The following is a 16,363-nucleotide window of genomic DNA, read 5'->3' on the forward strand; positions in this document are numbered from 1 at the left end:
CAATAATGTAAAATCTAATCAGTTGAAGGTAACTTGTGGTGTTCCTCAGGGCTCTGTGCTGGGCCCTAAAGTATCCATATCATATATAAATGACATATGTAGTGTTTCCAAACTGTTAAAATGTGTATTGTTTGCTGATGATACCACTTTGTATTGCTCAGGTAAAGACCTAGAACAGCTTCTGACTACAGTGGAAAAGGAGTTAAATATATTAAAAAACTGGTTTGATATAAATAAGTTATCGTTAAATATAAACAAAACAAAATTTATTATTTTTGACACTAGACAAATGAAAAATGTATCTAAAATCAGGGTTAATGGAATTGAAATTGAAAGTACACGAAAATAAATTTCTTGGAGTGATAATTGATGATAAGCTGAGCTGGAAGTCTCATATAAACCATGTGAAAACAAAAATTTCAAAAACCATTGCTATTCTCTACGAAACAAAGCACGTCCTGAACAAGAAATCATTATACACACTTTATTGTTCTGTTGCTTCCATATATGACTTATTGTCTAGAGCAGGGGTGGGCAATCTCAGTCAACGAGGGCCGGTGTCCCTGCAGGTTTTAGATCTCACCTTGAGTCAACACACCTGAATCACATGATTAGTTCGTTACCAGGCCTCTGGAGAACTTCAGGACATGTTGAGGAGCTAATTTAGCCATTTAAATCAGCTGTGTTGGTTCGAGGACACATCTAGAGATATGGGGTAATGCATATAAAACAAATACTCTTCCTATTTTCAAGTTACAAAAAAGAGCTATAAGAATTATAAATCAATCAAACTATATAGAACCAACTAACATTTTGTTTATGAATCTGAATACCCTAAAATTTTATGATTGAATATAAAATGGCACAGATAATGTATAAAGCACAAAATAACTTGCTTTGCCGCAGTACTCAGAAGCTGTTTAAAGTCAGAGAGAGTCAATATGACTTAAGGGGAACAGATTTCTTTTAAAAAAACAAGATAAGGACAAACATAAAGCAGAGATGTGTTTCTGTTAGAGGAGTTAACTTGTGGAATAGTTATGAAAGTGATTTAAAAAGGTGTAGTTCATTTTCCTTGTGTAAAAACATGTTTAAAAATAGAGTATTAGAAAAATATATAAATCAAATGGCCTGGTAAATGGTAAATGGCCTGTATTTGTATAGCGCTTTTCTAGTCCCTAAGGACCCTGTTAAGGTTCAAAAATATAGGGAAGGAAACACAGGAGGAATGCAAGTAACCACACTGGTCCAAAGGGTAAAGACGATGATTTTAATGAAATGACACGCGTGGGAGAATGAGCGGACTCCGTAAGCAGACAGCCCCACAATCTCATCCTCCTAACATCAAAATACAGTTTTATATGCATCAGAGTATATTTAGTGACGCCCCCTCATTGCGTCATCACATACATCAGCTTCAAAACCACAAATGTTCTATTTGACAGCTTAAGGCACAATTAAAAGTACACTGGCTTCCATCTTCTCCCGGTGGTTTCCGTAAGCCAGCTCAGCTCTCGCATCGTGCATCTACTGCTTCATCAGTCAACTCTCACCTACACCCTAACAGTGTGTGTGTGTATGTCTCTGCGCGTGCACAGAGTGTGCATCTGCTTTCTGAACCTTAGTTGACCTCACGTGAGGCAACCAGGCTAAGGCCATCCTGTGTTGTGATGATCTTAACTTCTATGTAAAATGTATAAACTCATTATACAAACCCAGACTCTGGTTTTGGTTTCACTTTTGCAAAAGCACACCGTTTCCTGTCAGCCTGCAATCAGCTTCTCCCCACTGAAGACTATGTGTAAGAATATAAAACATTCAGAAACCTTTAAATTATAGATTCAACTGATTATAACTGAACCTGTAATAAAGACTAATATAATACCAATATATTTTGAACATCTGAGTGCATCTGAATGCAACATCCCTATTAACATGAAATGTTAATGATGATTATAAAATAGCAGCAACTAATAGCAGGACAATATTTCTATTCCTGACACTCCCTCTCTTGACCTCTTGACCACAAGAGGTCACCATACTGTGTGTTGGGTCACTCCTTGGCCCATTCAACTGCTTCCCTGTCCACCCCTGACGTCATGGACATTTAGGATCACTGTTCTTAGCTCTGACTCTCTCTTGGCATCCTGTGACTTAACAAATCAGACAACCTCATGTCATCTAGGTGGTCTTAGTTATAAAATGCCCTCTCCCACTTGAGAACACTTCATGCTTAAGTGGTCTCTGCTCCTCTTCTGGGTCCCACTCTTCTGGGCCTCCTGCAAAGGAAACAAAACACTTTCTCCCTACTATGCTCTAAGTTACTCTATTCCTCGATTGTTCTCAAAACATGAACCTAATTTCGTATTTGGTTTTTGACTTTTATTCCTATATAATCTTAAACATCACTCATCTCAATCTACAGCTTTCTAACAGTCTTACAGCACTGCTGTCATACGTTTCCTGTTTTTCCTTATCTGATCATCAACATCCTGTACACAAAACTGCCACTGCTGCAAGGGCCTCTCATCTAAAGTCACCTTTCACAAGCAAAATCATCATAAAATCATTATAAGGGCTTATTCTACTGAAAGGATCAAAGAAAAACAACCATTTTAATCAACTAAGTTTAAGCATATAATCAATTACTCCTAAATAACTTTCATCATAGCTAAAAGCTGAACTCTAACAGTATTTTGAACTCCCATTTCCTGGGTGATAACCTGTTTGAATATATCATTTTATTTCATTTTGCTGCTTTTAATGTAATGGTACATTCTAATTATATTTTATCAGTCATTATATTTTATCAGTTTTAACCAAAATACATAAGCTTTTCCCCTTTGGACCTGGTTTAAAGCAAAAACTTGATCCCTTCAACAAGTATTTGTTATCCTGTAACTGCATTTTATATAAGAGGACTAATTTAGAACTGCATGTGTTATCTCCATATTTTACATGTCACCCAATTTAGTTACAAACGAAACTCCTATTCAGTTAAATGCTAAATGGATTTCAGGCCTTTTGCCTGGAATCAATACTGTCAGGTCTTAATGAACTCTATATGTCTGTAAGCGTGTGCAATCCTTCAATAACTCAGGTCATTCTCACAGTAGATTGGCTAATCATAACGTTAACCAAAAGTTTGTGACCCTCAAGAGACGACTCTCTGAGCCACAAAAATGCACAAAAATGCAATGTGTATGAAAAATCATTTCTACATATATAATCTCCAATATTATTCATTTGAGTCAGCGAGACTTTTAACATCCTCATAAAAAGCTCTCCTCTACCCTAAAAATAAATCTATTTACTACATTATAACAACATTCTAACATTATGTCACTGTTACAACTTATCCTAAAAATCAAAAAGAAATCCCACATTTTCTACTCATAAAATCTTCACTATTTTCCCCAAAGCATATCCTTTATTCCCACAATTTCCCCTTTAAATTTGGTGTACAACTTCTTATTAACCCCAGCAATTTATCTTCTAAACAGAATTCGGTTCATTTTACTCCTTTCTTTAGAATTAACAATCTCTGCCTCAGTTTTACCATCTCTAAATTATCAAACAACCCCGATCATTATAAAATCCTAGTAAAACCCCTTTCAAATTAAACAAATTAAATCTTAAATCCTCTCTTTTTGACACATCTCATGTGGCAAAAACTCAACATGCTCCACCCAAGCTTAACAAATCAAAAGGAAAAAAGGTTAGTCATTTCATTTCTCAGAACAGCTCAGCAATTGTCCTCTCCGGTGTTTTGCTCCAGCCCTGAAAACCTGTGTTTAAGGAACAAAATCAATTTAATCATCATGTCAAATCTCCTCAAAATCGTTGCTCCATGCAAAGTCTGGATCCTTGGAATTTCCTGAAAACAAAACCTTTACTCAACTCTCCCCCTATATGATCCAATCTGTGTCATGACACAAAATAAACTTAAACAGAACAGTTATTAATCATGTGTTACCTCAGTTAATGGTAACTTAAGTTACATCAATGTTTCCTTTTAGCATTTTATAATGTATTAATATGGTCTAACCCAAATCAACAAAGCAGAAATTCACCCAAAGGAACATCAGCATCCCCAGATTTAAGTCTTCCACTTCTCCTGTTTGTCAACCTTTATTTATTTCCCCCTTGGTCCAACCACTCACATTCACTCACATGCATTCACACATGATATTTTTGCTGATCTGCAGCCTCCCAAGCACGTCATCAGATGCTCCACATCAGCAAAATGAGCTCAATCATTTGCATTTGTTTCGTTTCGCTTTTCCTTTTTAGGAAAATAGTTCTCTATACTTTTGACTGGATTGAATCGATACAACCCATTTTTAGACAGAGACTCGCCGCCAATCAGTCTCTGATTGTAATCAATTATAATTCCGTAATGCCCACCTGATTTTCGTACTTGGTAATTTTGTCAGCGCCGTCCATTCACTCTCTTCCAGGCCTGCTTAGAACAAAATGAAAAGAGAGCTGATTATTAGCTCATCAAAGTACAAAACAAAATCACCTGACAGGTTTTTTTCCTGAGTGCACTACTACAAAAAATTTTTGGGGCCCTCTCAGACATATCCATGTCTTAATTAAACACCCTCTCTGGAAATAAAACAACGGCCTCAAAATCTGAAACAATCTTAAATTTCACCCGTTCAACACACGAAAACCTCGTCAAAAGATCAAAGACCGTTTTCATTCAGCACAAGATAAAAACCAATTTCAACAACGTATCATCCTTAAATTATAAATTTCCTGTCCAAATCTGCCCCTCTGAACAGACCTGACCACCGTAATCAAATATCCTGATACTTTACCATTATATATTTCTCCCCATACTCTTCATCAGCCCCGATCTCTCTTGAACTGAAAGCCTCCGACACACACGCACACAGGAAGTGTCTTTGTCACTCACTCACTCCAGCTAATTTGCATAAACCCACAGCTCAACAGCCAACTTAACAAGAGGAATACATGTTTAAACCTTATCACATTATTGAATTATTTTCATTTTCTTTCTATACTAATCACTTACTTTGATCAATCAGTGCAAGAGCACTCCTGAGTCACTCTTATAGAGACTTTTCTTTTGTTTTTCCATCTTTTTAAATCTTTCCATCAATTGTATTAACCATTCACACCATTTTAACCCTCATGAAATTAGCAGGCTGATTTAATTACGTATGTTTGTGTTCTTAGCCAGGTTTTAAGTCATTATCTGTTCATTAATCTTCATGAGCTTGTCTCTGTAAGGTTAGTGCATTTTCTGTTTGTATGTGTGGTTTTTTTTTATAAATGTTTCTTTTGCAGTGTTTCAAACTCCTTTTGACAGGGTGTATTTTCTCTCTCTGGTTCATCACTGGTCATTGTTAATGACATTTCCCCTCCGCCTGTGCCCAGTGGCCTTACCTGTTAAATCCCGTCTCCTCCAGTGACTCCAAGGTCACTCCGGGACTTAGGTTCGAGCAATCGTGACTGCGCCTTGCCTTAGGTTGTCCCAGGGTTTCGAGGTGGGATCTTACCCGTCATGGGCTGTCCAGCCTTCCATGCCCGCCTACTACAGGAGCCAACTGGGCAAGAGTGTTATCAGGTCTAGGGACACACTGGTTCTGGAAATTAAAGGAGTGTAAACTGCTTTCTTTATTAAACTTTCCAACAATAATTTCACATGTAACAGTTTGTGTACGTGCATTTTCAATTCCTTAATGTAATTGTTAGTTCCTGTATTTATTTCTCTCAGTCTGTCTCTTTTCTAAAACCTGTAATTAATATAATTTTATTACTTTATTACTTTTTCTTAACACATGCATTCGCTTCATCTTCTTAGAATTTAACTCTGTCTATTTCTCTGGGTGCTCCCTGACATCATCAGTCACACACACCTTCCTCTCACACACACTTTTAAATAGAGCTCTTCCAAACATCAGGACAACTAACACTTCTCCACGGACAGGACCATTCTTTAGGTCAGTTTTATAGCATCAGTCACCCAATAATCTCTTAACTGGGTTTCCCAAGTACATATACTTATGTATTTTCAATCGGAAAAAATACACTCAACCTGTCATAACATCTCTCATGGATTTCTTGAATTAAAAGCACTTTCAAACTTTAAAACATCCTACTTTTCCTCACACAAGAAATATATTTCACACTCCTTTATTCCATACACACCTTTAAAAGTTCTAACCTCTTTAGTCATTCAGTAATCGTCTCACACACTGCCTTTTCTCTCTCAAACTGCCATTTTCCACTCACTCAGACAAATCATGCAGAGTCACTCAAATCAAATACTGACAGCCTTCACACAGTTAAAATCACGCAAAATACGCTTTCATACGAGTATTTTGGACATGCCTTCCATGATCAGAAAGAGCAAGTCAAAAGAAAAAAAAAAAAAAACTGAAACCTCTCATCGTCTCACCGCTTCTCCCCACACACACATAACTGAAAATAAAACACACCAACCTTTATGGCTCACGAAATATACATCTATCAAAATTCAGTCATTTACTATACATCCACACTAATATATTCACACTGTATTTACACTCTCATAATAATCAAAACCAACTTCTTATATACAGGCATTTAGCAAAAGCTCAGTCCTCTCGAAAACTGAAACCACCCTCTCTGCGGCGTCACTGCTGCTCATTTGCATTTACACACACCATCAGTGCACATCCGGCTGTGCATGACTGACACAGAGACTGATCTTACTCATAGATCTCATATTTTATATTACAGACGTCTTATTAATTACAACTGCACAGATTTTTTAGGCCTTGTCGCTCCTACAAATTTCGACAAATTTATCCATAACGGTCCAACCGATAAAAGTCCCTGACTTTTTTATGCGACCAATTTTAGCCAGTATTCCGTCCCCTGACGGTGGCCCGATTGCTAATGCCCTAACCAAATTTATCGTAGCCAAAAAGCGCAAATAGGGAGACTCTAACTCCTAGCAATTTCAGAGGTTCCCAAGTTCTCTCCCGCTGTCGACGGTACTATCCCTACTGTCCTAGTAGGTCTAAGATCAGCGTCCTGTCTTAGCGCAAGCGCTACCAAGGAGAAAATGCGCTTCTTAAGGGTCCCAGACTCCTCGTCCTCAAGTAATTTTAGAATAATTTGAAACAACAATCTACACCCAAAACAGGATTAAGATTAAGGACAACCCTCAACAGTTTTGGAGATTCCCGAGTCCTCCTCGAATGTTGCCCGAAACTATCCCTAGTCATCGCTAGGTGAAGGATAAATTTCTCTATCCAGCAGGGAGCGTCACCTCCGAGAAAGTTCTTAAGGGTTGCATAACCAATGGGACTTGAACCCACACAATGACCAAATTCCTATCATTCTAAAGTTCACTTCGCAGTCCAACTGCTTTAATTCTCTTTTCATTCCTTTATTCTCATTACTCAGTACTGTCACTTATACTTCCTTATCATTATCATTACTTCAACCTTCAACTTTTCACCAAAATCAAAGCAGACATCTACCAGTAGTTTCAGTGAGTAGACTTTCAATTTACACAGCCCAATTTGACACACTTTGGTTCATAAGATCAACAGGTGGTGCCTACCTTTTTGTTATATGCCGGCTTGTCACTCACTTTGACCACTGACCAATGCCTGAGCGCCTGACGCCTCGGACCTTTCTCCATCCTGTCTCACTTCCCCCCTCGGACGAAGCCCCAAATGTTAAGGTTCAAAAATATAGGGAAGGAAACACAGGAGGAATGCAAGTAACCACACTGGTCCAAAGGGTAAAGACGATGATTTTAATGAAATGACACGCTGGGAGAATGAGCGGACTCCGTAAGCAGACAGCCCCACAATCTCATCCTCCTAACATCAAAATACAGTTTTATATGCATCAGAGTATATTTAGTGACGCCCCTCATTGCGTCATCACATACATCAGCTTCAAAACCACAAATGTTCTATTTGACAGCTTAAGGCACAATTAAAAGTACACTGGCTTCCATCTTCTCCCGGTGGTTTCCGTAAGCCAGCTCAGCTCTCGCATCGTGCATCTACTGCTTCATCAGTCAACTCTCACCTACACCCCAACAGTGTGTGTGTGTATGTCTCTCTGCGCGTGCACAGAGTGTGCATCTGCTTTCTGAACCTTAGTTGACCTCACGTAGGCAACCAGGCTAAGGCCATCCTGTGTTGTGATGATCTTAACTTCTATGTAAAATGTATAAACTCATTATACAAACCCAGACTCTGGTTTTGGTTTCACTTTTGCAAAAGCACACCGTTTCCTGTCAGCCTGCAATCAGCTTCTCCCCCACTGAAGACTATGTGTAAGAATATAAAACATTCAGAAACCTTTAAATTATAGATTCAACTGATTATAACTGAACCTGTAATAAAGACTAATATAATACCAATATATTTTGAACATCTGAGTGCATCTGAATGCAACATCCCTATTAACATGAAATGTTAATGATGATTATAAAATAGCAGCAACTAATAGCAGGACAATATTTCTATTCCTGACAACCCCAAAGCGCTTTACACAACCAGTCATCCACCCATTCACACACACATTCACACACTGGATCAAGAATCAAGAATGAAAAGAGCAAAAATAATAATACTGAAACCCTTGGTTGTTTTGCTTTGATTATTTTACTGAAATTTAATTTAATGTAGTTACTCATCTAAGGTGCAAAGTTTTTTTGTTTTGTTTGTTTGTTTGTTTGTCTGCTTTGATTTGTTTTATTCTTTGCTTTGAGCCCTATGTACATGAGCTGCATGCTAAAAGATCTTTTGTTAAAAGGGTTGGTGTAAAGTATATGCTTCAGCCAATACCTTTTGATTAGCCTTGTCTCATGCTTTCTTGCTTTGTGGTCATCTTTATTTTGTATTCACTGAGATATTTGAATGCTAATCAATAAATCAATCAATAAAAATAATGAACATACCTGTCCTTGATATTAGAATAATCCATCAGTCTATTTTAGTGCTTCTGCTCTGTTACACTGCATTACATTGTTTCTACAAATTACATTTCCTGTGTGTTGAATTAAAATCAAATTAAAAGTACAAATCACAGTGTCAATTCTTAAATAGATTTTTATTGCAGAACATCAGGAGCAGGAAGTGTGTTTTTTACTGTGAAGACAAACCAAGTGTAAATGTGTGTGTTGGTGAGCTCACAGTCAGTGCATTCCTCGTTTCTCTCAGTGGCCTTAGAAATGCTCACTCTGCTGTACATAACTTATTTTCAAATAATAACGTTGTTAAACGACTTTCATAGTAAATGTGGATTCACATAGAGATAAAATGACATCATGAGAGAGTTTTTACCACCCTGTCCATCAAAAAGACGATAAGGAGAAAGTGTGAGGAGACCTCTGGGTTGAAGTGAGTGCATCAGTGAAAAAGGTGAAATACTCAAATAAAGCAGAAGAACTTAACGCTTTATTGACCAATGGCCAGCCGACGGGCCCATTTCACAAGCAGTCTTTAAACGACTATAACTCATCATTTATGCTAGAGAAAGCTAGGTTTCGAAAAGAAGAGAAGCTGCGCTTTACGGGGATATTTTGCGTATTACGGTAGCACAAAGCGTTCACAAGCTACAGCTGTCTGAACACAGAAATATTCTGTTCTTTTGTATACTTCATCTGTTTGTATGTTGTATACTCATTGTGTGTTCAATAAATTTCATTAAAAAAAAAGTCTAAACACAGAAGGAAAACTCAACTCCGCCTAGATTTTACCATGTGTGCTTCGCACTACCGTAACTCATCGACCATTTGAGCTAGGGAAAAAATTTCACATGGTTACTGAAAGAAGAGAGACTGAGTTTTACGGGGATATTTGGTGTATTATGGTAGCACAAAGCGTTCACAAGCTACAGCTGACTGGAGAAAGAAAAGTCAACACCGGTTAGTGGTGCGCTTAATGTGCACTTCGCACTAATGTAACTCTTGGACTATTTGGGCTAGAGGGACATTTCAAACGGTTTCTGAAAGACGACAAGATGGGCTTTACGAAACGTTATGATGCATCATTAGAAAGCATGAGCAACGACGGTCAATAAAGGAGAGCAGAGAAGAAATGTACTGAAGGAACTTTCAGTGCTTTAAGTTACAGAAGCAGGTCAAACTTTTAAAGAAGAAACTGCCTCTAATGTCTGAGAGAAAAGATGAATTCAAACCTGCTGCTGGTCTGATTCCAGTCTGCCTCGTTGGTCCAGCTGTGAGTCCGGCAGATCTGTGCTGTTTGTGCTGAAGACGGTCGTCTGACACGGAGATCAGCAAAGAGAAGGGAAACAGGAAGAGCAGGAAGGGAGGTGCTTGTGGGGAACCAGGGATTAAGCAATGTCAGAAATTCTCAATTTTGCAATTTAGAAACATGTAAAAATGTTTGTTGGAGGCTTTCTGTCCTGTTACTGAGCGAAGCATTAAAATTATGTTTCTATTGTAGTTTCTATTGTAGTGACACTTTAAACTGGTTTGACTACAGATCAAAGAAAAACTCAGTGTGTTAGTGAAAGTTTTTTTAGCTGACCTTGGAGTTAAGGTTACTTTGTTTATACCCATAGCTAATTTGCTTTGCAGAAAAATTATAGCATTTGGCATCCCTTCACAAACACACATTCCTAGTTAAAACCTCACAAAAAACACATATATAGTACTTGAACAATATGAATCAAATAAAAAACACATCTTATTTAGTTCAGTGACAGCAACAGGGACAAAGCTGTTTTTATAACGCTTTGTCCTACATCTTGGAAATAGGAACCTCCCTCCTGGGGAAAGAAGCTGAAATTCACCCTGTACAGGATGGTAACCATTTTTAAGAATTGATTAAGCCATCTGTTGTACCTGTGTAGAGTACAGGGAGGCTAAACAGGACTGTTACTCACCTATCAGACAACTGGACCATCTCACTATCTGATTCAGTGAGTTTTTCTCTGTGACAGAGGTCTGACCAAATCATGTTACCAAACAAAAAGATAAAACAAACTCAATAAAAGAACGATAAAACAAAGTTAAAATTTTTCAGTCATTGTGGAAATGAGCAAGTTTCCTGAGGCAGTAAAGGTGCTGGTGACCCTTTTTACAGGCCGATTTGCAATTCTCATCAAAGTTCAGTTTTTCATTGATTATAGTCCCAAGATATTTATATGATTGCACTTGCTCTATTTTCTGTCGGAAAGAGCCCATCACAGCACAAAAAATAGCTTTAGTAAAGTGTGGAGATTCAGAAATTCTTTTATTGCTGCCATATAACCTGCATTATTATAATTGCATTAATAACATATTTTACAGCATTATTCTATTAGTAATATTTCTTACAGGGTTCATATTGTATTGAAGATGTCTGTCATCACCTTGACCTTTTCTATTTACAGGTGTAGTTATGATCATTGTATACACATTGCATATTGGTGCTTATTTGGAGTTGATGTTCCATCCAAAAGGGTCTTAAGCTTCACTGGTGCGACCGTCCAGGTGATACATGCTGAGGGAAGATGAGAACACAGAAGGTTGACTGCATGCATGCTTACAATACACATAAATCTAGTAACAGGCCTGAGCGAAGGCCCAAATGTATTCTGCTTCTTTTTGTAACCTGTTGCACTTTAGTCTAATTGGTGACTGATGACAAGGGTCAATAATTAGCCCTTAGAGACCCTGAAGCTTGAAATTTATTACCTTGTATGGAAGGTGTTATCAAAAAGAGAAGTTTTATGTCTGTTTATAGCCATTAAAGATGTACAAGATGTACCATTGACTGTAAACAATGTATTTTTAATCTGTAATTGACGTACGTGGGGGCGTGATCCCCTATGCTATAAAATCAGCATCCAGTGTATTTTTGTTAGAAGACATATGCTGATATTTCTTCTCCTGTTACAAATGATCTTCTTATGGCCTCTGACAGTGGACTCATCTCTGTGCCTGTCCTGCTAGACCTCAGCGCAGCATTCGATACCGTCAACCTTAATATTCTATTAGAGCGATTAGAACATGCTGTAGGTATTACAGGTACTGCGCTGCAGTGGTTTGTATCACATCTATCGATCAGAATCCAATTTGTTTATGTAAATTAAGAGTTATGTAAATGGAGGTTAATTATGGAGTTCCACAGGGTTCAGCACGGACAAATTCTGTTTACATTATGCATGCTTCTTTTAGGCATTATCATCAAAAGACATAACACATTTTCACTGCTATGCAGATGACACCCAGCTCTATCCCTGAGGCCAGATAACACACACCAGTTAGTTAAACTGCAGGAATTTCTTAAAGACATAAAGACCTGGATGGCTGCTAACTTTCTGCTTCTTAATTTAGATAAAGCTGAGGTTATTTTACTCGGCCCTGAAAATCTTAGAAATATGGTATCTAACGTTTTTTTTACTCTTGATGTCATGACCTTGGCCTCCAGTAATACTGTGAGGAACCTTGGAGTCATTTTTGACCAGGATATCTCCTTCGATGCACATATTAAACAGATATTTAGGACTGCTTTCTTCCATTAGAAATATCCTGTCTCAGAGTGATGCTGAAAAACTAGTTCATGCATTTATTACTTCTAGGCTGGACTACTGTAATTCTTTATTATCAGGATGTCCTAAAAACTCCCTGAAAAGCCTTCAGGTAATCCAAAATGCTGCAGCAAGAGTACTGACAGGGACTAGATAGAGAGAGCATATTTCTCCTGTATTGGCTTCCCTTCATAGGCTCCTTGTTAAATCCAGAATTGAATTCAAAATGAGTTTTTCTTCTTCTGTCACCTTTTACAATCACTATGTGTTAATAGACCTCTCTGCATTGAATCACACTTGTTATTAATCTCTGTCTCTCTTCCACAGCATGTCTTTTATCCTGTTTTCCTTCTCTCACACCAACTGGTCGCAGCAGATGATCGCCCCTCCCTGAGCCTGGTTCTGTTGGAGGTTTCTTCATGTTAAAACTCAGTTTTTCCTTCCCACGTTCGCCAAAGTGCTTGCTCATAGGGGGTCATATGATTTTCGGGTTTTACTCTGCATCTATTATTGTAGGTGCGACTGTGGTTTTGATTTGTCACGATATAAATAAAATTGAATTCAAGTGAATAAATATTTGCGAACAATTAGAAAAGGTAGATTTAAAAACACTTCGTGTCATGTGTGTTAATTAAATTGACACCATGCAATTCATTTTCTCGGCAGGAGAGGGCAACAAATCACCACTGATGAAGAGTTCAAGGAGATGTTAGTGACAGTCCATGTTTCTTTGATTGGATTAGTTTTTAAAAGCAGTTGATTTTATAAAATGACAGAAACATGAGAGACGCTGAATGTCTTGAATATTTTATACACTGAGTACTATTGAATGTCCACTTATTTAAGAATTATGGAAAAATCACATTAAGAAAGAGAAATCAAACATTTGTATTCATTTTCATGAGCTCAGACCTATTGAAAGTGCAGAGGAGCTGGTTGTGAACTGATCTTTAGAGAAACACAACATACTGATATTGACTGTGAAGCTTTGAGTGAAAAAAAAAAACGTGGATCCTGGAATAATCATAGCTCCATCTTTAAAGGACTGAAGAGGAAGAAGTTTACAAGAAATCATTTAGAAACTTCATCAATCATTGAAACAATGAATCTGAAAATGTGTTTCTGGGTGAAAGAAACAGACATGTACAGACTGAACTATCAGTTCAACAGTCAGAGTGTTTCTCTAACAGGAGGACACTCTTTACACTCAACTCAGCACAGACACACTGAGGCACAAGGAAAGAAATAAAATGCAGGATAAAGAGATTCAGTGAATGTGTTGTTGAAGGTGTGGACGTGGATCAGGGTGTCAGAGGAGACTCTGTAGAAGGACAGAGTGCCGGCAGGACAGTCCACATACACTGCTACTCTCTTAGAGACAGAGGAGGAGGAGATGGATGTTCGACTGTTATCGTGACAGACAGAATCAGGACCATTATCAGTGCAGTTCAGACTCCAGGACTGATCATTGTATCCAAACACACAGTCATAACTGTCTCCTTTCCTTCTGATTCTTCTGTAACTCACTGACATGTCAACTCTTCCAGTCCACTCAACCTCCCAGTAACAGCGACCAGTCAGTTCATTACTACACAGCAGCTGAGGCCAAACATCAAATCTGTCTGCATGATCAGGATATGACTGAACCTCCTCCACATGTTTCACTGTCCTGTTGTTGTCAGACAGTTGGAGATTTGTGTGTACTGTGTTTGTGTCGATTGTGAGTTGACAGGAATCTGATGGAGAGAACAAACACAGTCCAGCTGTAGTTATTGATCCATCATCTGTTCATTGATTGACACTTTGATGATGACTCCTGACATCGGAGATGTGAATGAGTGATGTGACAGTTTGAAGATGGTTGAATGTGTACTGCTTTGTTTTCATGAATTACATTAAAAACACACTTACACTTCCTCAGACCTGGTGTCAACCATTGTTCTCCAGCAGGCTCCACCCTGAAAGGAGGAAGGGGGGTCAGACCAGCACAGTCTCTTTCAGCATGTACACATGAACATTACATTGCTCTCTGTTAGTAGACCTCTCTGCATTAAATCATCACTTGTTATTAATCACTCGCTCTCTTCCACAGCATGGAGTGTTTCCTTCCCTCAATTGCCAAGGTGCTTACTCATGGGTGGGGTCATACTATTTGGGGGTGGGGGATTATTGTAGGGTCTACCTTACAATATAAAGCACCTTGAGGCAACTATTGCTGTTATTTGGCACTGTATAAATAAAACTGAACTGAAAATTGAATTGAATACACTTACTGTTAGACACTGATAAAGGAACAGTCCAACATTTTCACACTAAACTTGAATCCATACATTGATCAAGCTGCTGATGATTTGGACTGATCCTGGATCTTTCAGTTCTTTGAAGTAGTTGTTGGATTGTTTGTTACAGCAATAAATCTGAATGAAGTCAAAGCATGGCTCCACCATTTTATTCAATGAAATATAGATGTTCAGTTTTTTTTTTTCTAATCGTACTCTCACGAACCTTTACCTTTAACTTCTTGATGAGGTCTGGAGAGTATGAGATGGAGCTCTTGGGTGTTTTGCAGCTACTCTTTTGTTTTCTTTTTTCCTGGGACACAGTCTATTCTTTCCCTTGCATACACTTCTAATAATATTTTCCCTTTTCTCTGGGTCTGCATTTCTTTTTGTGTTCTTTGCCCCTGTGCATAGTCTGTCATGCCCTCATCTGGAAATATGTTGCAAAAAAACCTTAAAAATTATTTCAGACATTTTATAGTTAAGTGCAAGACCAACTCAAAAAAGACCATCAAAGATTCAACCATGTTACAGTTATTCAACCTTGTTGCAGTAAAAAATGCAACAGCATTGATGATTGATGATGGTTAATAACAGCAGTAACTCTATATTTTGCTAACACAGTGATGCCACATTGCAATTAGGGCATAAAAAGATTGTAATATTTTAAGAATTATTGCTTATTTTTTCCTATACAATTGTACACTATCCTTAATGCAAATAACAGAGTTCAAGTACTGATCCTGACAAGTTTCATCTGGTTTTAAAAAACTTAAAATAGGACAGTTGACATGTTGTGTGCTGTGTGCAGCAGGCAGGAAAGAAGGACCCTAATGCAGACTTGTGGAGACGAAATGTAAACTCAAAGAACTCAGCTTTATTACTGGCATAAATCAAAACAGAAAACTAAAGTGATGAGGCTAGAAACAGAGCTTGGAACAGAACACACAGGCGAGTATGAGGGTACGACGCAACGATGAGCAGGGGAAGACGCAGACACCAAATACAAGAGGTGAACAGTACCAAGAGGAAGCAGTTGGGAGACATGGCTGACACGAATTACACAGATGAGACGGGGGAGAGCAAAACAGGAAGCATGAGACAAAAGCAGACTTGACACAGAGACATAGACATAACAGGTTTGACACCAAGCACACAACATATGGAGATAAAACTGAACAGACTAAATCTTCTGTAGGGATAAGACACCAAGCATACAGGGAGGCACAGAAACAGAACATGGAGCACAGAGACAAGCGTGACAAGGAAGACACAGAACAGAGAGAGCACGGAATCAAAACCTAAAAGCTAAACTCTTAACAAGAATAAAACCGAAACACCAGATAGTAATAACCAAAACAGCAATACTAGACAATCAGAACAAAAACCATAATACAGACTGACACCAGAACTCAAAACACTGGTTTACTGACACAGGACCAATAGCTTAAATAGAATTGCATTGGAGATCGTGTGGAAATATTGGAATTTCAGAGATAAGTTGTACAATTCTTTTAGAAGTAGATGTATTAGTAGTTAAAGTAGGTTTGTAAATTAAC

At 38.0% G+C, this 16,363-nt stretch overlaps 2 protein-coding genes across 2 annotated transcripts in view; both read right to left on the reverse strand.

The window, feature by feature from the left end:
- Positions 1-10,260, reverse strand: part of LOC116314069 (NACHT, LRR and PYD domains-containing protein 12-like) — a 40,390-nt gene extending 30,130 nt beyond the window's left edge. Inside the window, exon 1 of the mRNA XM_039607070.1 lies at positions 10,186-10,260. The gene's annotated coding sequence lies outside the window, so the exon portion shown is untranslated. The remainder of the gene's footprint in view (positions 1-10,185) is intronic.
- A 3,060-nt stretch (positions 10,261-13,320) lies between these two features.
- The window catches only part of LOC116309330 (NLR family CARD domain-containing protein 3-like), a 37,116-nt gene continuing 34,073 nt past the window's right edge, over positions 13,321-16,363 (reverse strand). The window contains exons 8-9 of the mRNA XM_039607278.1: positions 14,437-14,483; positions 13,321-14,261 (exon numbers count right to left, since the gene is read on the reverse strand). Coding sequence (XP_039463212.1) covers positions 13,738-14,261; positions 14,437-14,483 — 571 coding nt within the window. The 3' untranslated portion in view covers positions 13,321-13,737. The remainder of the gene's footprint in view (positions 14,262-14,436; positions 14,484-16,363) is intronic.

Source organism: Oreochromis aureus, linkage group 23 (genome assembly GCF_013358895.1).
Source record: "Oreochromis aureus strain Israel breed Guangdong linkage group 23, ZZ_aureus, whole genome shotgun sequence".
NCBI lineage: Eukaryota > Metazoa > Chordata > Actinopteri > Cichliformes > Cichlidae > Oreochromis > Oreochromis aureus.